The sequence below is a fragment of the Camelina sativa genome, chromosome 17, assembly GCF_000633955.1.
Source record: "Camelina sativa cultivar DH55 chromosome 17, Cs, whole genome shotgun sequence".
Classification (NCBI taxonomy): Eukaryota; Viridiplantae; Streptophyta; class Magnoliopsida; order Brassicales; family Brassicaceae; genus Camelina; species Camelina sativa.
This window is the reverse complement of record NC_025701.1, coordinates 8,241,935-8,264,658: the sequence shown is the minus strand read 5'-3', so window position 1 is coordinate 8,264,658 and position 22,724 is coordinate 8,241,935. Positions and strand designations below refer to the sequence as shown.

The 22,724-nt window shown below is 38.6% G+C and overlaps 8 protein-coding genes and 1 pseudogene across 10 annotated transcripts; 5 read left to right on the top strand and 4 right to left on the bottom strand.

The window, feature by feature from the left end:
• Positions 14–2,785, bottom strand: LOC104756124 (putative wall-associated receptor kinase-like 13). Its single transcript, XM_010478652.1, has 3 exons — positions 1,531–2,785; positions 1,271–1,396; positions 14–1,153 (listed from the first exon to the last, which is right to left on the bottom strand). Exons 1-3 carry the CDS (start codon positions 2,540–2,542, stop codon positions 15–17), a joined length of 2,277 nt encoding a protein of 758 aa, XP_010476954.1. The 5' UTR covers positions 2,543–2,785; the 3' UTR covers position 14.
• Positions 3,560–5,053, top strand: LOC104756122 (putative GDP-L-fucose synthase 2). Its single transcript, XM_010478650.2, has 2 exons — positions 3,560–3,797; positions 3,928–5,053. The coding sequence occupies exons 1-2, from the start codon at positions 3,773–3,775 to the stop codon at positions 4,857–4,859; spliced, it is 957 nt and encodes a 318-aa protein (XP_010476952.1). The 5' UTR covers positions 3,560–3,772; the 3' UTR covers positions 4,860–5,053.
• LOC104756121 (basic transcription factor 3) lies at positions 5,368–6,967 on the top strand. Its single transcript, XM_010478649.1, has 6 exons — positions 5,368–5,475; positions 5,894–5,961; positions 6,061–6,209; positions 6,321–6,377; positions 6,471–6,509; positions 6,609–6,967. Exons 2-6 carry the CDS (start codon positions 5,894–5,896, stop codon positions 6,791–6,793), a joined length of 498 nt encoding a protein of 165 aa, XP_010476951.1. The 5' UTR covers positions 5,368–5,475; the 3' UTR covers positions 6,794–6,967.
• On the top strand, positions 7,100–9,523 carry LOC104756118 (probable zinc metallopeptidase EGY3, chloroplastic). The gene is made up of 6 exons (XM_010478647.2): positions 7,100–7,755; positions 7,842–8,039; positions 8,137–8,361; positions 8,446–8,684; positions 8,777–8,931; positions 9,014–9,523. Exons 1-6 carry the CDS (start codon positions 7,207–7,209, stop codon positions 9,370–9,372), a joined length of 1,725 nt encoding a protein of 574 aa, XP_010476949.1. The 5' UTR covers positions 7,100–7,206; the 3' UTR covers positions 9,373–9,523.
• Positions 9,406–10,217, bottom strand: LOC104756120 (miraculin-like). Its single transcript, XM_010478648.2, has one exon. It carries the CDS (start codon positions 10,062–10,064, stop codon positions 9,477–9,479), a length of 588 nt encoding a protein of 195 aa, XP_010476950.1. The 5' UTR covers positions 10,065–10,217; the 3' UTR covers positions 9,406–9,476.
• Positions 10,497–13,815, top strand: LOC104775896 (rhodanese-like domain-containing protein 8, chloroplastic). Of its 3 annotated transcripts, none has more exons than XM_019239529.1 (8): positions 10,497–10,884; positions 11,017–11,070; positions 11,219–11,363; positions 11,502–11,658; positions 12,511–12,602; positions 12,766–12,869; positions 12,969–13,244; positions 13,384–13,815. In XM_019239529.1, the coding sequence occupies exons 2-8, from the start codon at positions 11,048–11,050 to the stop codon at positions 13,535–13,537; spliced, it is 951 nt and encodes a 316-aa protein (XP_019095074.1). In that variant the 5' UTR covers positions 10,497–10,884; positions 11,017–11,047; the 3' UTR covers positions 13,538–13,815. The 3 variants fall into 3 exon arrangements, with proteins under 3 accessions (XP_019095074.1, XP_019095073.1, XP_019095075.1); XM_019239528.1 differs by having other exon boundaries at positions 11,214–11,363; XM_019239530.1 differs by lacking the exon at positions 13,384–13,815 and having other exon boundaries at positions 11,214–11,363; positions 12,953–13,121.
• LOC109130214 (rhodanese-like domain-containing protein 8, chloroplastic) lies at positions 13,826–14,857 on the top strand. The gene is made up of 3 exons (XM_019239547.1): positions 13,826–13,911; positions 14,011–14,286; positions 14,426–14,857. Exons 1-3 carry the CDS (start codon positions 13,862–13,864, stop codon positions 14,577–14,579), a joined length of 480 nt encoding a protein of 159 aa, XP_019095092.1. The 5' UTR covers positions 13,826–13,861; the 3' UTR covers positions 14,580–14,857.
• LOC104759276 lies at positions 15,371–17,323 on the bottom strand (annotated as a pseudogene).
• Positions 19,517–22,724, bottom strand: LOC104756116 (ABC transporter G family member 11; the record flags this gene model as incomplete). The annotated part of the gene is given in 10 exon segments (XM_010478645.2): positions 19,517–20,089; positions 20,188–20,295; positions 20,385–20,657; positions 20,733–20,819; positions 20,927–21,121; positions 21,216–21,344; positions 21,428–21,550; positions 21,641–21,812; positions 21,900–22,189; positions 22,371–22,724. Coding segments are annotated over 10 exon segments (2,082 nt in total), but the record flags the coding sequence as incomplete, so codon positions are not given.

Sequence of the window (22,724 nt, the reverse complement as noted above, 5' to 3'; positions counted from 1 at the left end):
TACTCCCCATTGCTTCACATTGTTCTTGAAGTGACCGTTCTATAAGAATCGTCTCTGTATATTCTCTCTTCTCCATCAATTTGAATTTGCACCTGAAAATCCTCTGGTGATGAACATATCCTCTCCAAAGCTGTAGAAACTTCTCTCATATCTGGCCGAGCCTTCCCTGCCTTTTTGAGACACCTCATCGCCAAATGTGCCATTGCAATTACTTGTTCAAGCTTGCAATCATTTCTTATTCGATCATCAATGATATCAAAGAGTCTGTTCTCTTTCATTGCAAGTCTGAAATAATCTGCCAACCCTTTTATTTCTTGAGTATTCGAAAGGGTTATAACAGGCTTCTCTCCCGTAATAAGCTCCACTAGGACAACCCCAAAACTATAAACATCACTCTTTTCGGTGAAATGGCTTGACCCGTAGTATTCAGGATCCACATATCCGACTGTACCTGATATTAGCGTGGTCCAATGAGTATGATCTATAGTAACTGATCTTGAAGTTCCAAAATCAGAAACTTTGGCTCGGTACTTCTCATCTAGTAATATGTTCGTTGACTTGATATCTCTGTGATAAATTGGTGAACTCGCAGCAGTGTGTAGATATGAAAAAGCTCCTGCGATATCTACGGCAATGCGCATACGTACTCCCCATAACACTGTGTAGTCATCAAATTCTTCATGTAGATGTTGGAAGAGGTTTCCATTGGTTATAAACTCGTAAACCAAAATAGGAACCTCTGTCTCAAGACAACATCCCAAGAGCTTCACAACATGTCTATGGTTGATCTGGGAGAGAATGATGACCTCGTTGATGAACTCTAGTAGTTTGTCTTCATCTACAACATTGGATTTCTTGACTGCTACGGATCTACCATCTATAAGCATACCTTTGTACACTGTTCCTTGCCCACCTTGTCCAATAACCCTGTTTTCGTTGAAGTTATCAGTGGCTTTCTCTAGCTCTCTCGAGCTGAATACTTTTGTTTTCTCAACTCTGCCTTGAGTTGTATGTAACTGTTGCTGCAACAATAGTCCTCCGTTACGTTTGAAGAACTTCCTCTTGCGCTTTGTCATCCTTCTTTTTCTAAGTTGCTTTCTCAACCCCCATATACCACAGCCTACTATTAAGACAAAAAAACCTGCACCTAATCCTGCAAACCCCAAAACAATTAAAAAAAAAAAAACTAAATATTCATCATCATTGTTTCTTTAAATTTGAATATCTGTTGTTGCTTTGACTCTGGATATTAACAAATTCATTTACTTACCTACCAGTACTTCTGGAATATGGTAGCTCACGCATTCATAACCTCCCAGCTTATTCTTACAAGTCTTGTGATATAAAAAATTGTGCTCCCCACAGGGATTGTCACGTTCGGCACACTCATTAATTTCTGCATACGAAAACTCATCAAATTAATTACGTACATATAATTAAAAAGAAAAGAAGTCATGAATTTGTACACAAATGATGGATGATGTGAGCCACACAAGAAAAAATCGAAAACTTGAAAGAGCAATTAGTTACCTTGGCAGTTGTCTAAAAGGTATGTATTACCCTTGTAACCGCTAGCACATGCACAAGTTGCATAAATGATCCCGGAAGCTGTATGATTATCGCATGCGCATTTTGCTGTTCTTGTTTTACTTTGATCGAACTCTTCTCTGTTTTGGCAGTCCAATGATTCTAGAAACGAACGATTCTTCGTTTGGATGAACCATCCTAGGCTAACAGTAGAGTAGCCCTTGGAAAAAAACAGCTCTGGATTGGTCGCATTCGATACAGTGTAGACTTCGTCTGTTAAAAAGGCAACTTTGCATCCTCCACCCTTTGTAAAGTTTCCATTACTACTGTTTGTTACTGTGACACCAACGAGTTGCTGAGCACCAACAGGTGCTTTCACCTGGCAGCATCCGTCCCCGTTGCACTCTTGTTTTTTCGTTGTATTGCAGAATGGTACGTAGCTGCTAGGCAAGATGGCTTGAGTGTAGCTGTAGCGGGACCTCGAGCATCCAACTTTATCGAATAAAGGAATGCTATGCAAACTGTTGCTTGTGGTGCAAGTCGACTCGCATCCCACCATCTTTGGTTCCACATTTGTCAGCGACGCCTTGTTGTTGCAACCAACAGCCACGAGGTTGTTTTGGTCCCCAAAGAAGAAAGGAGTGTCCGTCAAATTCAAAGTCAACCCTGAATCTTTTCCATCGCTAGAACATCCCATGGATGCAATCGAGGTTTTGACACGAATTGAAGATAATTTTGTTGAACTATCGAAGAGATTGTAATTTCCCCCCGGAAGGGTAATATTCACAACCTCCATGTTGATTTTGGGAAGGAATGGGAAACTTTTCCCGGAAGTAGCATTTGGTCGACGACATTCGATTTTGTACCACTCATCGAGATAGCAACCGTCTTCGATTCCAAAGGGGAACGGGATCTGGATATCTCCACATTTGGGTGTACAAGAGCTTGAATGAAGGATGGGTAGAATTAGAAAAGAGAGGAGAAACAGGGAGGAGTAATTCTTGTTTCCCCTCATGATGCTGAATGTTTCTTGTTAAACAAGTATGCATGGCTGAGACGGATACTTATAGGGAAGGTTAGGTTTATTGTTTCTTTAGACTAAGTCTGGTACAATGCAACTTGTTTGTTATGTCCGAAACGGTGTTGGCCGTAGAAGAAATCAAACAGTGACAAATATCTGATAGCTCAAAACATCTAAAGTCAACTCCCAACATCCCTTTTTTTTTTACTTTCAACAGCTCAGAGTAGCAGAGTTGCAGCCAATCAAATTTAATATTAATCATCTTTGACTACGGATTAAGTACTATTTTGAGTTGCAACCAAGTGGTTCTTCTATTTCCTTTCTCCGAAAGGTCTGTGAGCGAATTTTTCAATCCATAAATTGATTTCTTTTTGTCTTCTTATTGTGTAAAGAAGAGGTCTATAATATATACTTTACTCTTGGATCTCAGCCCTGGCGGTTACAGCGTCATTTGCAACTACCATTACTTGTTTGTGTTTGCTAATCATCTCTCATCCAATCATCGATGATATCACAGAATACGTTTCCTTTCATCACAACTTGTGATTCACAAGTCTGAAATTAATTTACTAATCACCACTACTAGGCTATTATTATATGAGTCTTCAAAAGGTTTGTCACAGTTCTATCGACGATGACAAGCCTAAAGCTATAACCATCCATCACTCTTTGTAATTTATTGGCTGGTTAGGTACTCTGAATCCAACTACCCGACTGAGTAGCCCTGTACCAAACCATGTTAATTAGCCCTGTCCTCGTTAGTCGTTACACGTATTTGAATCCTTATGGATGGTACGGAAACCACCGAGTTAATGCAACTATCATTCTATCAATTTGGTACCTCACGTACACTCTCACAGGGTCACAGCAGCGAACCGGTTTAACCATTACAACAGTTTATTGACTCAAATTGATAATTGAGAACCGGAATTTGGTCCGGTTAAGAGGCGGAGAATGAGGTGGCTCGTTTATTAAGGCCCATGGGCCAGGATTGAATATTCTTCTGAACTGATGCTCTCATCTGAATTAAAAAAAAAGAGTAACCGACACCGATTCAGATCGCCGGCGGGTATTCAGATCTCCTCCACCTCACATTCTCAGACGAATATAAACTTTACCTACAAATCTACGTTTTTTGTTCGTTGACTTTCATAACTGCTTAGCTGTTATAAGTCAAAATCCCCCTTTCTCAATCTCTCATCTTCTCTCGTACAAACCTCGACAATGGCGAACACCACAGCATCATCGGGTACGTCAATCTTTAAAATTTTCCATCTCTCTATAATGTAATTACCTGGATTTAAAAATGTTTCATGAGAATTCTCGTGGTGAAAATTTTGGAACCCTAGGTCATTTGATTTATCATAATTCTGTTGCAGAAATGGAGAAATCAGCTAAGATCTTTGTCGCTGGACACAGGGGACTAGTTGGATCAGCCATAGTCCGTAAGCTCCAAGATCAGGGTTTCACAAACCTCGTCCTTAAAACTCATTCAGAGCTTGATCTCACTAGCCAATCCGATGTTGAGTCCTTCTTTGCTACAGAGAAGCCAGTTTATGTCATCTTAGCTGCAGCTAAAGTCGGTGGGATTCATGCCAACAACACATACCCAGCTGATTTCATCGGTGTCAATCTCCAAATCCAAACCAATGTCATCCACTCTGCTTACACACACGGTGTGAAGAAACTCCTCTTCCTCGGCTCGTCTTGCATCTACCCTAAATTCGCTCCTCAACCGATCCCTGAATCAGCTCTTCTCACTGGTCCGCTCGAACCGACAAACGAGTGGTACGCAATTGCCAAGATTGCAGGGATTAAGATGTGTCAAGCTTACAGGATCCAGCATCAGTGGGATGCTATCTCCGGTATGCCAACGAATCTTTATGGTCCGAACGATAATTTCCACCCGGAGAATTCACATGTGCTTCCTGCTCTCATGAGGAGGTTCCATGAAGCTAAAGCCAACGATGCGGAGGAAGTTGTGGTTTGGGGAAGTGGGAGTCCGTTGAGGGAGTTTTTACATGTCGATGATTTGGCTGATGCTTGCGTTTTCTTGATGGAACGTTACAGCGGGTTTGAGCATGTTAATGTTGGTAGTGGTGTTGAAGTGACGATTAAAGAATTGGCTGAGTTGGTTAAGGAAGTTGTTGGGTTTAAAGGGAAGCTTGTTTGGGATTGCACGAAACCGGATGGAACACCAAGGAAACTTATGGATAACTCGAAGCTTGCTTCTTTGGGATGGACACCGAAGATTACTTTAAAAGATGGTCTCTCCCAAACTTATCAATGGTATTTGGAGAATGTTGTGTAGAAGAAACAGTAATAAAAAAAACGTCCAAACTCAGAACGCAATTCATTTGAATGTTTATGCGTCTGCGTTTTGGTTCTATACAAATCTCTTTAATGTAATTTTATATTTATGGATTTGGTACCAGTGAGCAGACTTTATTTTCTAATAAAATGTACCAATGTTGAGATTATCAATAATCGAATAGCTTCCTTCTTCTAGTCTGTTCAAGTGTTCATTGATAAAAAGGAAACGTTCCAACGAACGAGGTAATCGATTTCTGAAATTCTGGTTAGCTTTTAAACCAAAAAGATTCTGGTTTGGTACGCTCTAAAACGAGTCAAATTCTGATAAGGCCAGCTTATATTGGGCCTATAGGTGAGGGAAATGATTGGGCCATGATTATTAGTCAAGCCTTGTTAGAAGATCCAACGGTAGAGATTGAGACATGTTTATGGAAGTTGTGATATACACCGTTGGATGAACAGAAGAGCGTGGCTCCGAATAGCATATAGTTAAAAAGGGCAAAACCCTCCAGCGCCGCCCCGCGTCTCTCTTCTGTTTTTCGTTTTGCATTTTTCTTTTTTTTTCTTATCTCCTCCTTACACTCTTCGGAGAAGGAAGAACCCTAATCTCAAAGGTGAAATCCACCACTGTATTTTCCCTTTCTCTTACCGTTTGATTTTCTGATTTTGCTTATGGGTCAAGCTCATATTTCAGATATATAACTTGTTTCTTGATTCATTTCGCTTATTTAGGGATTTAGGATTAGTTTTTTCCGTCTTTGAAATTTCTGAGATGTTCTTTACTGTTTTTAAAACTTCTGTGGGTTTGATTAGGTGACTGGGTACCTAACTGATTGAAAAAGGTTGAAACTTTAGGTTTAGACTAATAGTGACATAAGCGCATCTGAGGTCGTTTTTGTTTGCGTTTTAATCTTCTTACTTTCTTATGGTCACTTGAAGCTTTGTTCTCAGTAGGTTTTGTGAATGTAGTAACCATAGTTTTGTGATGAGATTTGGGGGGATTGATGGATTTGGCTTATGCTTTGTATACAGATGAATCGTGAAAAGTTGATGAAGATGGCTAACACCGTCCGCACTGGCGGAAAGGGTACAGTCAGAAGGTATATATATATTGTTTTTTTTTCTATCAGTTTCATTATTTGATGCGTAGCGTTTACTGTGGTTGATGATGTTATAAAACCATTTGATATTTACTGCAGAAAGAAGAAGGCTGTGCACAAGACCAATACGACTGATGACAAGAGGCTCCAAAGCACCTTGAAAAGAATTGGAGTTAATTCCATTCCTGCTATTGAAGAGGTTAACATCTTCAAGGATGATGTTGTCATTCAGTTCATCAACCCTAAGGGTATGATTCTGATTCATTCTTTCTTTGTTTTTCTTTTATTGTGTTTAGGAGTTTAAAAACCCGTTTACATGTTATTGATGATTGTGTTTCTCCTTTTGAATGTTACTACAGTTCAAGCTTCAATTGCCGCAAACACATGGGTAGTTAGCGGTACTCCTGTGACCAAAAGTAAGCATCTGATCATATCTTTTCATCTCTGTTTTCTTGTTTCTTCATCATTGCGTTTTCGCTGACTGATGTGTAAAACTTGTTTACCTGCAGAGTTGCAAGATATCCTTCCTCAGATTATCAGCCAACTCGGTATGTACCATGTTATTGAGCTGAATTCAAGATATTCACGATGTTTCTTCCCCTAATGAAAGATCCTTAAACAATATGTTTACTTTTGATCTCTTTCAGGACCAGACAACATGGACAACCTAAAGAAACTGGCAGAGCAGTTCCAGAAACAAGTTCCTGGTGAAGGTAATGCCTCAGCAACCATACAAGAGGAGGATGATGACGATGTCCCAGAGCTAGTTGGTGAGACATTCGAAGGTGCCGCTGAAGAGAAAGTACCAGCTGCTGCTGCTGCCTCTTCTTAGAGTGAACAAGAGCGAAGACCACATCAAAAAAACAAAAAAAAACCGCACTTTGATTTTTACATATCTTTATAATATGTTTGTTCGCTCGATCGTTTTTGTAGTTTCCGACCAGAATCTTGTTTCCCCTCTAATGACTTAAGGTTTTATCCAATTATTTGATGTCTTAAACCCCCTCTTTTGATTCTCTTCTAGTTCTATGACAGCGAATCAGGTTCTCTTTCTCATCTTCTCTAATCTCTTCTTTTGATGCTGACACATTACATTGTCTTTATGCATAAAAACCATTCCACCTGTTGTGTTTTGAGTTTCTTCTCAAACTTTCCAGACATTTCATCATCCTCTCTACAAATTCATTCGCAGAGACATGTCTCTTCTTCATCAAATCTCAATCTTTTTGAGTTTCTTCTGTAAACATGGCTTCCCTCTTTGTGTCTACTCCCTCTTCATCTTCCTTAACTCTCAAATCCTGTCACAGTTCGAAACCTCGTCGCTGTTACAGACCATTATTACCTCCCAAACTTGTGAACCAAACGTACCGACCGAGACGCAGGAGTCCTTTGAGATGTTCAGCGGAAGATGATCGAGTTCGTGAGTCTACTAACGAAGCTCCGTCTCCGGTGGCGATAGCGGAGGAGCAAAATGAGAACCACGCGAACGGTAATGCGTCGCCTTCTCCAGATATCAGTGAAGTGGAGGAGGAGAAGAAGAAATCGAAGGAGCAAGAGAATGATTGGAAAACGGACGAAGAGTTCAAGAAGTTTATGGGGAATCCATCAATCGAAGCTGCGATAAAGCTTGAGAAGACAAGAACTGATCGTAAACTGAAAGAGCTGAACAGAGAGAGCAACAGTGAGAATCCAATCATTGGAGTTTTCAACAGCTTGGCTCGTGACAGTTTGACTAGAGAAAAAGAAAGGCTTGAGAAAGCTGAAGAGACTTTCAAGGCTCTTGATCTCAACAAGGTACTCTATATACAGCCATGCTGATTCTTTTTGTGTGTTCGTTGGATTGCAATCGTTTCTGAAAGTGTTTTTGTGATGATGCACAGTTGAAGAGCTGTTTTGGGTTCGATACGTTTTTCGCTACTGACGTTCGTCGGTTTGGAGATGGAGGGATCTTTATTGGGAATCTGAGAAAACCCATTAATGAGGTCACACCTAAGCTTGAAGCAAAGCTATCTGAAGCAGCTGAGCGTGATGTTGTTGTGTGGTTTATGGAAGAAAAGTCCAATGAGATCACTAAACAGGTAGACGAAGGCCTTCAAAAGTCTCTAACTTTGAGGTTCATGATTTTAGGATTAAGGCTAAAAAATATTGGAATGTTTGGTCTTTGTGTTTGTAAAGGTGTGTATGGTGCAACCTAAGGCGGAGATCGATCTACAATTTGAATCAACTAGATTAAGCACTCCATGGGGATATATTAGTGCAATTGCTTTATGTGTTTCAACCTTTGGCACCATAGCTCTTATGAGTGGTTTCTTCCTTAAACCCGACGCTACTTTTGATGACTACATTGCTAATGTGGTTCCTCTTTTTGGCGGGTTCCTCTCCATCTTAGGCGTCTCAGAGGTATGCTGAGACAAATCAAGAGAGCTAGCTCCAGACTGTTGTGTTGTATACATGTCACTTAACCTGTTTAGTTGTTTGTTTCAGATAGCAACCAGAGTAACCGCTGCACGACACGGTGTCAAATTAAGCCCATCGTTTCTGGTGCCATCGAATTGGACTGGTTGTTTAGGAGTTATGAACAATTACGAGTCATTGCTTCCTAATAAAAAGGCGTTATTCGATATACCAGTAGCGCGTACAGCTAGTGCATACCTCACTTCGCTGCTTCTTGCAGCTGCCGCGTTTATATCTGATGGTAGTTTCAATGGAGGAGACAATGCTTTGTAAGGATGTATTAGATGAAATTCTTATTTCTTGTTACTGTTGTTTATATGCAGTTTGGTTTCTCTGATTGGTTTTATAACGTTCTATACAGGTACATAAGGCCACAGTTCTTTGATAACAACCCGTTGCTTTCGTTTATCCAATTCGTTATCGGTCCTTATGCGGATGATCTCGGTAATGTATTGCCTAATGCGGTTGAAGGAGTTGGAGTTCCAGTTGATCCGCTTGCTTTCGCTGGTCTTTTGGGTAAACCTCATAACTTTTGTTGGTTTCTCTTTCTCTTGTTAGTTTTTTACTATATTCTAAACTGTAAGTAAACTCTTTTCAGGTATGGTAGTGACTTCATTGAACTTATTACCATGTGGAAGACTCGAAGGAGGTCGAATCGCTCAAGCAATGTTTGGAAGAAGCACAGCTGCAATTCTCTCATTTACCACATCACTCCTTCTCGGTATCGGAGGTCTCAGCGGAAGCGTCTTATGTTTAGCTTGGGGGCTATTCGCAACCTTCTTCCGCGGTGGTGAAGAAACACCTGCGAAAGACGAAATCACACCTCTCGGAGATGATAGGTTTGCTTGGGGTATAGTCCTTGGACTCATTTGCTTCCTCACTCTCTTCCCCAATAGTGGAGGTACTTTCTCCACTTCATTCTTCAATGGACCATTCTTTCGAGGTGATGATTTCTAAAGATGTTGATTAGTTAAGTTGTAGAAACAAGCATTGAAAAGACTTCTTTATTTATTTATTAATGGTGTTACAGAAGCATTGTAAATATTCTGTTGTTGTTGTATCTATGCTCTTTTGAACATAACCTTTAATGGAACATCACTTAAAGCAAGTCTTCTCTTTCCATCTTGCACAAACACACCAACGTCTCTGCAGATGACTTTGCAGAAATTGCAGACAGTAGGACAGAACCTGATCTTGTAATCATTGTCAAATTTGTCGATCTTGAACCAGTTATCAACCGTTGTCTGACCAGGATTCCCTTCAACGCCACAAGTTGAAATGAAATTTTGACGGGTTGCCTCGTCGAAATCGGCTAATTCCCAAATCGAAGTTGAAGAGAACTTGATGTTTTGATCAGTTGAGACACGGACGATTCTTGATTTGTCATATGGTGAGAAACTCACCGGTAGGCCTTGAGAGACTTCGAATTGGTCTTGGATCACACTTCTTGGACATGTTTTGTTCTCGGCTTTGGACATGGTTAGTCCACCCCCGCGGCCCCTAACAACAGGCAAGATGTAGTAGTAGAAGCGTGTTTGGAGAGGTTTTCCATTGATGTCCTTAACTGCTTCGACGGGAGGTTCGGTAGCGGCTCCACCGTGGCTGATGAAGACGGCAAAGAGGAGGAAGATACAGAGAAACGTTGACATTGTAGGAAGGCTTTCTTTTTATGGAAACTTTTATTTTGAATTGTATTGGGATAAGAGTTTAGTACTTATAAGCTGTATAAAAAAAGTCAAAGTCAAAACTCTATCTGTATTAGTTTGTGACTTTGTGGTCGAGCATATGTATGATAAATCTCGATGGCGTGTTATATAATATGGTCAAAGCTTCACGGCGTCATATGTCGATCACCCCTGACGACATCCCTTTCATTGACTAGTGGATGGATACGAAGATTACTTGTCTAATTAAGGAACACTGACAAGACAACAAGTTTAAATCTCATGATCCAATTAAACTTCCTGACATAAAAGAGAAGTTAAATCTATAATAAAGCATTAATCTAATATAAAAATGGGCTTGATTTGGGCTTACGTTGGGCTTAGGCCTCATATCACAAAAATCTCCTAAGATCAAAAATATACGTAAGAACATGTTGCTCTCTCTCTGTGTCTCTCTTCTCCACCAGCAAGAAGATAATTAAAGAGAGTTTCGCCGGCGGCAATGCTCTCAGTCTCCTTAACTATTCCACTACTACCTCTCGCTTCAACCAAAACTCGTTCCTCCTCCGACCAATCTTTTCTACACAAACAATATGCTTTGAACAATCAGAGCTTCTCGCGACCAGGAAGTCTCGTCTTAGAAGAACTCAGAAGAAGAAGATCCTGCGAATGCCGAAACAGAGGAAGAAACAATCACATAAAATTCGATGACGATGGAGAAGATTTCATTGTTGTAAACTTCTACCGGTTTGTATCAATCGAAGATCCCGAAGCTGAGATTGAGAAGCACTTGTCTTTCTTAAAGGTCTGTCTTTTAAGTAGTGTGAATTGCCAAATTGTTCGAGAACAGTATTGAACTTGTTAGCGTTCCTTGTTCTTGGTTCAAAGTTTGAAGCTTTTCCTATGTTTTTTTTTTTTTTTTGTTTTTGCCTTACAGGATTTGAATATACGAGGTCGGATATATCTCAATGAACAAGGAATTAACGCGCAGGTACTAGTTATCATTTTGTAATTACGCATTTAGCTTTGATCACTCTTTTCATCAAACTATATGAGAATGGTTGCATATTTATGTGACTACTATATTAAGCTCTTGTTGTGTGTTAACTTTGGTAATTTTTGTTTTTTCTGCAGTACAGTGGACCATCTAAAGATGCTCTTGCATATGTTGAATGGTTGAAAGAAGATGATAGATTCTCGGATTTGCTTGTTCAGATTTCTCCTGCTATTAATGGGCATGCGTTCCCTAAGTTGAAGCTACAGAACAAACCTTCCTTAGTCCAGGCAAGCTACATAACACCACTTTAAATCTATGGTTCAGTGGGAATAGTTTTACTTATAGTGCGTGATAATAATGCAATATCTTGAAATATGGTGTAAGATTACTTAACATTAGTTGTCTTTCTTTCTTTTTTCCTATAGTACGAGGGGGGAATTTCACACCTTCCCCTACTTGATCCACCGATGCGAGCAAAACCTTTAGAACCATCTGAATGGAAAAGGAAACTGAATGACTTAACGGATGGGGATGAAGCTTCAACTAGTGGTAGAAGCTGCATATTATTGGATGTCAGAAATGGTATATCTTTTNATCGTCAACTTAAAGGGATGTTGCTGTTCAAACTGCATTACTGCTCCCAGACTTAGACCTGTCTTGCAGGGAGTAAAGAGATATGAAAAATGGCATGTATATCGTGATTCAGAAGTGCAAAATGCGCCATTGNTGATCACTCTTTTCATCAAACTATATGAGAATGGTTGCATATTTATGTGACTACTATATTAAGCTCTTGTTGTGTGTTAACTTTGGTAATTTTTGTTTTTTCTGCAGTACAGTGGACCATCTAAAGATGCTCTTGCATATGTTGAATGGTTGAAAGAAGATGATAGATTCTCGGATTTGCTTGTTCAGATTTCTCCTGCTATTAATGGGCATGCGTTCCCTAAGTTGAAGCTACAGAACAAACCTTCCTTAGTCCAGGCAAGCTACATAACACCACTTTAAATCTATGGTTCAGTGGGAATAGTTTTACTTATAGTGCGTGATAATAATGCAATATCTTGAAATATGGTGTAAGATTACTTAACATTAGTTGTCTTTCTTTCTTTTTTCCTATAGTACGAGGGGGGAATTTCACACCTTCCCCTACTTGATCCACCGATGCGAGCAAAACCTTTAGAACCATCTGAATGGAAAAGGAAACTGAATGACTTAACGGATGGGGATGAAGCTTCAACTAGTGGTAGAAGCTGCATATTATTGGATGTCAGAAATGGTATATCTTTTTTTCCTTTCTATCTGTTTACAGTAACAATACAGTCTTGATTTCTCTTATTATCTAGTATCTACATGACTGTTTGTGATTCTTAACATATTTGCTCAACTTAAACCTACTGGTATTTCGAGATGATAGACACTTTATTTGAAAAGGTTTTGAGTGGGATGTTGGTCATTTTCGTGGGGCACCTAGACCTGAAGTTGATTGCTTTCGGAACACTTCTTTTGGTCTCTCTGATGAAAAGGTACTATTCATCCTTAACTGTGGCAGCTGAAAATTTCTTATTTACAACCTGTAGCTTAAGATAAAGTGATCAGACAAGTTGCTTCTGTAGGTTACATAATATAAATTACTGAAGGTACAGATATCTAACCGTGAATAATTTTGATCATGCTTCTACACTATAGGAAGCTCCTTCAGACCCTTTGATAAATGTTGACAAGGAAAAGACAGATATACTGATGTACTGTACTGGAGGTATACGTTGCGATGTATATTCAGCAGTTTTGAGGTAGCACTGCGGCTTCTACTACTGCATTGTCTTACTAACATCTCCTCGAAATTTTTTTTCCCAAATAACTTTCTTGTGAGAAGTCAAATTTCTTTTCAGACAACGGGGTTTCAAGAACCTGTATACACTGAAGGGTGGAGTTTCCCATTATCTTAAAGAAGAAGGCACTGCTGAATGGGTTGGAAATCTGTTTGTGTTTGACTCTCGTCTCTCTCTCCCACCAGCTACCTACGGTAACAACGCCGTGGATGAAGCCAGAGAAACTCCAGTAACACCTGTGGATACAAGTTTTGCAAGATGCTACATTTGTGATTCTCAAATTCAGGAATTAAGACATCGGAACTGTGCTAACCTTGACTGCAATCGACTTTTCTTGTGAGTTGCATTATGGTTTCTGCTTCATCTTTATGTCTATTAGCAGATAGTGTATGATTTACAAAATTTTGATTTTGATGGACCTGGTAACTGGTAAGTTGCCATTGTTTTACTAAACTTACCTCTATCTTCGGTTCAGATGCTGTGCAGAATGTATCGTCCACTTAAAGGGATGTTGCTGTTCAAACTGCATTACTGCTCCCAGACTTAGACCTGTCTTGCAGGGAGTAAAGAGATATGAAAAATGGCATGTATATCGTGATTCAGAAGTGCAAAATGCGCCATTGATTTGATCAGATGAGAAACAGCAGAAGAGTGCTGAAGCAGAAGCTAAAGAAGTTAATCAAAAGCCTGTTCAAGGAAGAACTACTAGTCATTCTTTGAGGTTCTTCGGGTGTGAAACTTGTCAGAACTCAATTTTCATTTCAACATGTACAAACAAAGCTTGCAGCAATTCACAACTTAATATACCAGCTGTAATTGCAGTACAATGCAAACTGTATAATGCAACAATATGGTGCTTGTTACTAGCAAAATAGAAAAAATAAATGTAGTGATTATTTTAGACAAATCCNGACCCTTTGATAAATGTTGACAAGGAAAAGACAGATATACTGATGTACTGTACTGGAGGTATACGTTGCGATGTATATTCAGCAGTTTTGAGGTAGCACTGCGGCTTCTACTACTGCATTGTCTTACTAACATCTCCTCGAAATTTTTTTTCCCAAATAACTTTCTTGTGAGAAGTCAAATTTCTTTTCAGACAACGGGGTTTCAAGAACCTGTATACACTGAAGGGTGGAGTTTCCCATTATCTTAAAGAAGAAGGCACTGCTGAATGGGTTGGAAATCTGTTTGTGTTTGACTCTCGTCTCTCTCTCCCACCAGCTACCTACGGTAACAACGCCGTGGATGAAGCCAGAGAAACTCCAGTAACACCTGTGGATACAAGTTTTGCAAGATGCTACATTTGTGATTCTCAAATTCAGGAATTAAGACATCGGAACTGTGCTAACCTTGACTGCAATCGACTTTTCTTGTGAGTTGCATTATGGTTTCTGCTTCATCTTTATGTCTATTAGCAGATAGTGTATGATTTACAAAATTTTGATTTTGATGGACCTGGTAACTGGTAAGTTGCCATTGTTTTACTAAACTTACCTCTATCTTCGGTTCAGATGCTGTGCAGAATGTATCGTCCACTTAAAGGGATGTTGCTGTTCAAACTGCATTACTGCTCCCAGACTTAGACCTGTCTTGCAGGGAGTAAAGAGATATGAAAAATGGCATGTATATCGTGATTCAGAAGTGCAAAATGCGCCATTGATTTGATCAGATGAGAAACAGCAGAAGAGTGCTGAAGCAGAAGCTAAAGAAGTTAATCAAAAGCCTGTTCAAGGAAGAACTACTAGTCATTCTTTGAGGTTCTTCGGGTGTGAAACTTGTCAGAACTCAATTTTCATTTCAACATGTACAAACAAAGCTTGCAGCAATTCACAACTTAATATACCAGCTGTAATTGCAGTACAATGCAAACTGTATAATGCAACAATATGGTGCTTGTTACTAGCAAAATAGAAAAAATAAATGTAGTGATTATTTTAGACAAATCCGTCATTTAATATTTCTATAACTAACACACTCAACTTTCTCTGCTCTCACATTACATTGAGTTTTGATATTGCAGGCCTAGTGTAAATATGGTGGCTATGCTTTGATCAACTTTCTTGAAATGTCTTCAAACACTGGACAAGCTCAATACTCTTACCATCTGCGAGCTCCACCTGTTTGTGTAGCAATGTAATTTCTCAGAGAAGGAGACTGGGTAAGACCATCTGGTGCAACTGTGGTGTTCTGAGTTCCATTCTTCTGCTTCATCCTTCTGCGTGCTATGTAACTTCGTCTTGTTCAAAGGAATACTGGTCTCCGTACAACCAGTCAACCATATCAATAACAAATTTTGAAGGTGTTGAGTTGACCATTTTGCCTTGGTCAACGCTGGTTTCTTCTTAGTCTTGTTCTCACATTCATCAACCACAAGTGACAAAGGTCAATACAACCGCTAAGATTTCACATGGCTCGCTTACTCCTTCAGTGTCTTCTTTTCTTATATGTCCTCTTTTTTACAGGTTCAGAGAGGCCTCATTGATGTTCTCCTTGATCTCTAGATACTTCATTATAGCAGCTTGAATCTGCTTGTAGCACTTTATCCTTGGATGCTGAACAACGAAGAAACACAGTTTCATTGCCAAATGTGTCAGTTTATCGTGGATTATGCTTCAATTCACATATAGAACGCTAAACATAAAGTACTTTGATCCATCATGCAGAACGGAAGCTGCTTGCTCACCTTTATAATCTTCAAGATTGAAAAGAGTTGAGAACTCCTCATTTTGAGCCTATAACCAAGGAAAGAAACCAATTAGAAAGTAGTCGGTTTCTGAGACGCGATCATTTCAGCCCCATAGGCCATAAGAAGCTAGCAAACTCAATTTGCTTGGATATTGATTACAATCACCATATGCCTTTTGGTTATCAGAAAAGGATAAAAACCATGATGAAATAATATAAAAATACCACTATAACGATGGAAAAAGACGTAAGACTTGAATTTGCATCAATAATTGTTCTTGAACTTCAATGTTTTGGGAAATATCTTTACAAATGTGATCATACTTTGATATCTCTCTCTTTCCTAAACATGTCTTCATAGGAGCCAGTAATTGTCATCAGCTTTGGCAGTATGTCATCCTAAAACCAAGTATCAAGTAAAAGCCTAATGAGTCTTTGTCTCCAATATCATATAATAATCATGAACAACAATGATGACTAATCAATAGAAAGAATTTACTTTTCTTTTCATCTCTTTGAGCTAGCATGTCTTCAAGACCTGCCCGCTGAGCACCAAGATTTTCCAGTTGCCTCTGTGCAGAAAGGGAAGCAAAAATGTGAGAATAATAATTCGTATAAGCACTTTCCAAGTCCCTCCTAAAAGTATATACTCGCAGCTTCCAAAAGAGAGAGAGAGAATTATCTCTCACGGATCGCTCAATCTTCACATCACTGTCTCCAGCTTGTTTCAAATTGGCTGCAAATCGATTAAGCCTATCTTGCAAGTTCTTAGTCAGTGTGCTAGATTGAGGCCTAGTCCACCGAGTCCCAAACTGACTTTTGAACTGAGAGTCTTCAGTTGCTTCTTTCTGCAAAAGCTCTTCAGTGTGCACCAGCAGTTCCTGATTTACCCTGCTTCAAATCCCTAAGCTGCTGGAGTTCAGCTTCCAAGCCAGCTGGACCACCACTGATCTGAACAGCTTCTACATCTTCTTTAAGATCAACAGGAAGAGCAGAATTACCATCCACAGCAAGAATAGAATCTGGAAGAATCCATCTCTTTGAGCCTAACTCGAGTTAGTTCGCTAGCTTGCTGTAATCTCTCCGCCTGAGTTTTAATTACAATCATCGACCATCTCAGTGTATCTAGAGAGAGCCTTTGCACTGCTGTCTGGAACAAGGATTGCAAACATTTTATCCTTGCTTGCATCCAATATCTTCAGTCATGTTCATTGGCTTAACCATTGAGAAGGCGGGAAGTGGAGACAAAGAAGAAGAAGGAGAAGGAACTCTCATGAGGTACACTCTGTCGTACGTTTTCCTTGACAGCCTATCCAAATATGACATTAATGCTCGACTCTAGTGTATTCATCGCTTCTATAAGCTGAGCAGGGGCTCCCCTTGAAGACTTCTTTGCTTCTGCCAGACGGCTGGCTCCGCTCCTCAGCCGTGCAATTTCCGCTTTCTCGTGCAACTCTTTTCCATACCTAAAACAAGCTTCACTATAGAAGAGCGCTGCCTTTCTCGACAATGTTCCTTCAATGGTGAAGCGGTTAGCGCAGCGAAAGCTTCCTCATAAAATATATGCCAACCTGATCATAAGCAAACAAGAAGTGTAAATTCAATCGACTCTGTCACTTACTCACAGTTTAGTAAAACAGATGCTCCACCAAAAACTAAGCACGTTTATAGCATATGTGCTCATAACCAAGTCCTGTTATCTTGTATTTTAAGTAACCCGCCATCGCGTGACCATTTCTTTTGTAATAAAAAAAATATATATATATATAAGTTTTATTTGTTTGCTAGACTTTTGTTAGGATCATGTTTTAAAATTGTATGATTGTATTGTATAATTGTATTTTGATTTTAAATTTTAGATTTAATCTTCAATATACTGTATAATTAATAACTTGTCTTTTTACTTAATCATAATTTAATTGAATTAATTAGATATGTTCAATATTTTAATATTGATAGAGTGTGTGTAATATTAGAATGAAGGTCTAAGGCCCATTGTGACAATAAACTTTTGCTTACATTTTAACCCTCTTGATTATATTTTTCTTTATCAGGTTTTTCATAACTAACAAAAAAATAAATTATGTTGGATAAAATATAAAATTATATATTTTTTTTTAGTTTTATATAATAACATTGAGATATTTGTTGTTCTATTTGCTTTAAGTATATAAAATTATAATTTCCATTTGGAGTTTGCTTTAAGTTTATAAAAGTTATAATTTTCATGCGAATTTCTATTTGCTTTTAAGTATAGAAAAATTAGAAAATTTATAATTTTTAATTAATAAATTTGAAATCGATTATGTAGAATATTAGATGTTTATTTTTGTAGAAAAAATTGAGATATTTTAATGTTAAAGGAAGACATAAAAGGTACTTTAGAGATATTTTGGGAATATATTGTTAAATGTAAAGATTGTGTAAGTATAAACCAAAATTCGTTTAAGAAATAGAAATAGAAATTAATTAGTAGAGATATTTTTGGAAAATCGATTTTTGTATATTATGAAGATAATCGATTTTGATTTCTAATTTTCCATATTTTACTTTACTTGTTGTGCAATTTTTTAGTGATCAATTATGTAAATAAGTTAGTGACCAATTATGTAAATAAGTTTTTAAATAAGTTAAATTCCAAAGGTATAAACATAAAATGTACTTCAAAAATGTATATATAGATACATATGATAGCTATGTAAAATATTATATTGTATTTCATATTACTAAACTTCATATTTGTTGTCAAAAAAAAAAAAAACTTCATATTATAGTATGTAAACCATATTGGCATAGACAGCAATTAATGTAGCTGTCACAATGATTGAAAACTACAAATGCTAAAAATTCAGTTTTGCAGGTGGCGGTGATATGCTGCTGCTGTTATTGTGCTCCTTCATTCAAATCCTGAAATACAAATTAAATTTTTGGTGTTAACAAAAATATATATTTGTATTATCAAGAGTTAGCAATTGTAAAACAGATCTTACCCCGAGGTGGGATTGTTAGAAGCTGGGGTCATTCGCTGCCTTATCACAAAATACCAATAGTCGCCCTGAGAGAAAAATTGGCTTTGTGGCAACTCGGCATTGGCTGGATCACGATCGTAGAAACGGAAATTTCGAATCAGAGAGTTTGGCAGTTGAACATGGTCCGGTAGGGCATACTTCAAAATCAGAAAGATTGTGAAAATCTATGGCTCCGTTGGAGCAAATCGAAGACACAAATACCTCTAAGGATTTCCCACCATTTTTGTGAAACTTAAAAAAATGTGAATATTAAACAAACATCAGACATGACAATTATTTTCAAATAAATGGCGAATCAATCAAAAAATATCTAACCTATGAAACTTGCAAAACAAAGTCCAAACCAGTCGATTCAAATATCACCAACCTCTTCGAAATTAGAGAAGAATCGTTACTAAAAATTACCTGGATCTTCGTAATCTGAGCTTTGTAAAGAAACTATATGTTGAAATGTTAATTACATTTTCTTTCTTTTTTATTTATATATCCAAAATGCACTAGTTAATTTCGTTACACTATTTGTTTTTCTACTTTTTAAAATATTAATAAATACATCTAATAAATTGAGTAGATCAATTTTCGATTCAAATTTATATTTCAAAAATGTAAAAATAAATGACAATGATATTCCTCATAAAAAAATTGAATTTTTAAAGTTTTTCAGAAACTTAAATTTTAAAAATATGAGATGCAAAAAAAAAGATATAACTATTATATCAAAAAAAAAGTTATATGTGCACCATGTTAATTTTAGTTCTGGATCTGATATAATATTTGAGGGTGTGAAACTTGTTAGAACTCAATTTTCATTTCAACATGTACAAACAAAGCTTGCAGCAATTCACAACGTAATATACCAGCTGTAATTGCAGCACAATGCAAACTGTATAATGCAACAAGATGGTACTTGTTACTAGCAAAATAGAAAAAAGAAATGTAGTGATTATTTTAGACAAATCCGTCATTTAATATTTTCTATAACTAACACACTCAACTTTCTCTGCTCTCACATTACATTGAGTTTTGATATTGCAGGCCTAGTGAAATATGGTGGCTATGCTTTGATCAACTTTCTTGAAATGTCTTCAAACACTGGACAAGCTCAAAACTCTACCATCTGCGAGCTCCACCTGTTTGTGTAGCAATATAATTTCTCAGAGAAGGAGACTGGGTAAGACCATCTGGTGCAACTGTGGTGTTCTGAGTTCCATTCTTCTGCTTCATCCTTCTGCGTGCTATGTAACCTCTGATCCAAGGAGTAACATCCTCGTTGGTCTTTATCATAATGAAGAAGATGATGCGGTAGATGATAATCATGCTAAGAATCACACTGAGGTTAATCCATTTTGATCGGTTCACGTCGATCTGGAAGACGTTCTCCAGAACGTATTCACCTGAAATCTTGAAAGCACTCCCCTGGCTGTCAAACATCAAGCCTCTCAGATCATTCTGGTACTGACCCTGGAGAACAAGCAAAACAAGAAAATATTAGCTCTCTGCTATTATTATCACATGATGATGAGCTGATATGAAACTTTTTCTTGTTTCAACAATATTACTTGTAGAGCCCAGAAGTGAAAGCTGATGTATGACATTGGATAACGCCAGAAAGGTTTGGGGATGTCATTTGGAAGCCTGAAGAATCCAGAAACCAGCATGAAGATGCCCTGAAACAGAAGTAGAGACAAACAGATTTAGGAAGAGCGTCTCGTCTGCTTTAGAAAGTGAAACAGAATGAATGTGTTTGGGAGCGCACCTGGATTCCAGCTCCTATGATGATACCCATGAGGAAGTTGGGAACAATACTAGCTATGGCCATCATTAAGCTCTCCACAACGGTGACACTTCCATAAAGGCAGAGAACAAAGAAGAGGTAGTGAGTGAATCCTGGATGCAGACCCACCATGAAGTAACATATTGTCCCGGAGATGAAAGTTATCATGATCAGAAATGGTGTTGCAGATAATGTGTTGGCTATCACAAACGCAGCTACTCCGTAGTGCCCGTTTAGTCTCTCTCTTTGGAATACCTGCAATCAGTTTCAGTTTTAACAAAACCGTTTGGTTCCATTCGCAAGAAAAATTGCAGGAGTGGCTAAACTAACCTTCATGTCTTCAACAAAAGAAGGAAATCCACCAATTGACATGAAGGTTACAAATCCAAAGACAAAAGACGCGCATGAGCCCCGTGCCTGATTTCACAAACAGCAAAAAGACGGATATGGTGAGAGGTAAGGTAAAAACTTGTTCAAGTTTGTGTTTGAGTTGCTCTCCAATAGATGATGATATTAGCAAATACCAGAATGGCGCTGTAGCTTGTCCCAACGTTCAGATATATGGTTCCAATGCAGACGGTGACCAAGATGTAAATAAGAAGTCTGAGCCAGTAATATCCAAAGTCCCTTGACATGTTGATGAAGGATCGCTTAGTTAAAGTATAGGTCTGCAGAAGGAAACTAGCCTGACTGCCACCAGAGTCAAGAATAGTCCCTTTCTGTAAACAAAAAAAAAATGAGGAAACGGGTTTAGAGAAACCAGTGACACGTCCTAACATCAAACACGTCCTAAAAGGATTACTTAGTACTTACAAATTGGGATATCTCCTCAACTTTAGCCTTTGCTGTGTAGTAGTGGTCAGAAGTGTGGTAATAGTCAATCAAGAGCCTAATAGCTTCAGTTGTGGTAATTTTCTCCAACGGATCGTCGCTTGCTTCGAACTGGAAAGTAGAACAACAAGTCCATCAGCAAATGAGTCTTGCAGAGAATTGAAATCAGTTAAAAGGGGAAGGTTTTTATGTACCCTTAGCTTCATAGAACCTTTCAAAGTGGCTCTAACTTTGTCAAAGTCTGAGTTTATGCATCTCAGGAAATGATCAGAAGGGTTCCTTAAAGCAGGACATGGAAACCCGGCTTGTGCAAAGAACTGCAATCAAAAGCAAAAAAAACACGGATTAGATTGTAAGATTTCTTCAGAGAAACCATACAGTATTTTCTTTCGGTTTGGTTTCCTTGCCTCATATGCATCTGAAGCTTGACCAAAGTAAACAGTTTTGCCTCCAGAAAGCAGATACAACCGATCAAACAACTCGAAAACCTCACTGCTCGGTTGATGGATCGATGCTATTACCGTCCTTCCGTCTCGTGATAGGGCACGCAATGTCTGAGTCACAAAGAAAGCAGACGCACTACACACAAAAAAAAACAACAGGCATCAAGCTTGATAAATAGTAACAGTTAGCAGAATCTGAAAATTGAATAAGCTGTCTTTTTACCTATCAAGACCACTTGTTGGCTCGTCGAGAAAGAGTAAACGAGGTCTCATGAGAATCTCAAGAGCAATACTGACTCTTCTCTTCTCTCCACCACTAATTCCACGCAAATGCCAGTTTCCTATAACAGTATCTGCACAATCCTGAAGACCCATCTCTATGATTGTCCTCTCCACAAGAGCACGCTTCTCCGACCGTAACATCTTGTCCGGAAGACGAACTCTCGCTGAATACCAAATAGTCTCTCTCACAGTTAACGTACCAATCAAGTTATCGTCTTGCGTCACATATGCCTGTAAATTATATAATAAGATTCGTCAAAATTGAAAAACACAACTTGTATATATACAAAGATTTACTTTATTTGTTTTCTCTTTTCCAACACACTATGAACAGCTAAGCTCCAAAATCCAAGAACATTCTAAATATATCATACCAAGACAAAAATAATGTAAGCGTAATAAAAATACTAACAGCTGTTCCAAAGGAGAGTTTGGTTTTGCGGCCGTTGAGAAGAACGGTGCCGGAGAGGAAAGCGTTAGCGGCGAGGCGGCTAGCGAGAGCGTCGAGCATAGTTGATTTGCCAGAGCCGGAAGGGCCCATGAGAGCCGTGAGAGATCCAGGTTCAGCGTAACCGGTAAGACCTTCAAGAACGTTTTGAGTCCCACCATCTCCCATAGTAACCATGACCGTCAGATCTTGCCACGTAAGCCTCGCAGAGACGTCTCCGACGAACTCCGTTGGAGCTTTCTCTCTCCATATAGCTTCACTCAACGGACTTAACCCACCAACCGGAAAATTCCCTCCGCCGGATGAAACCGGTACGGT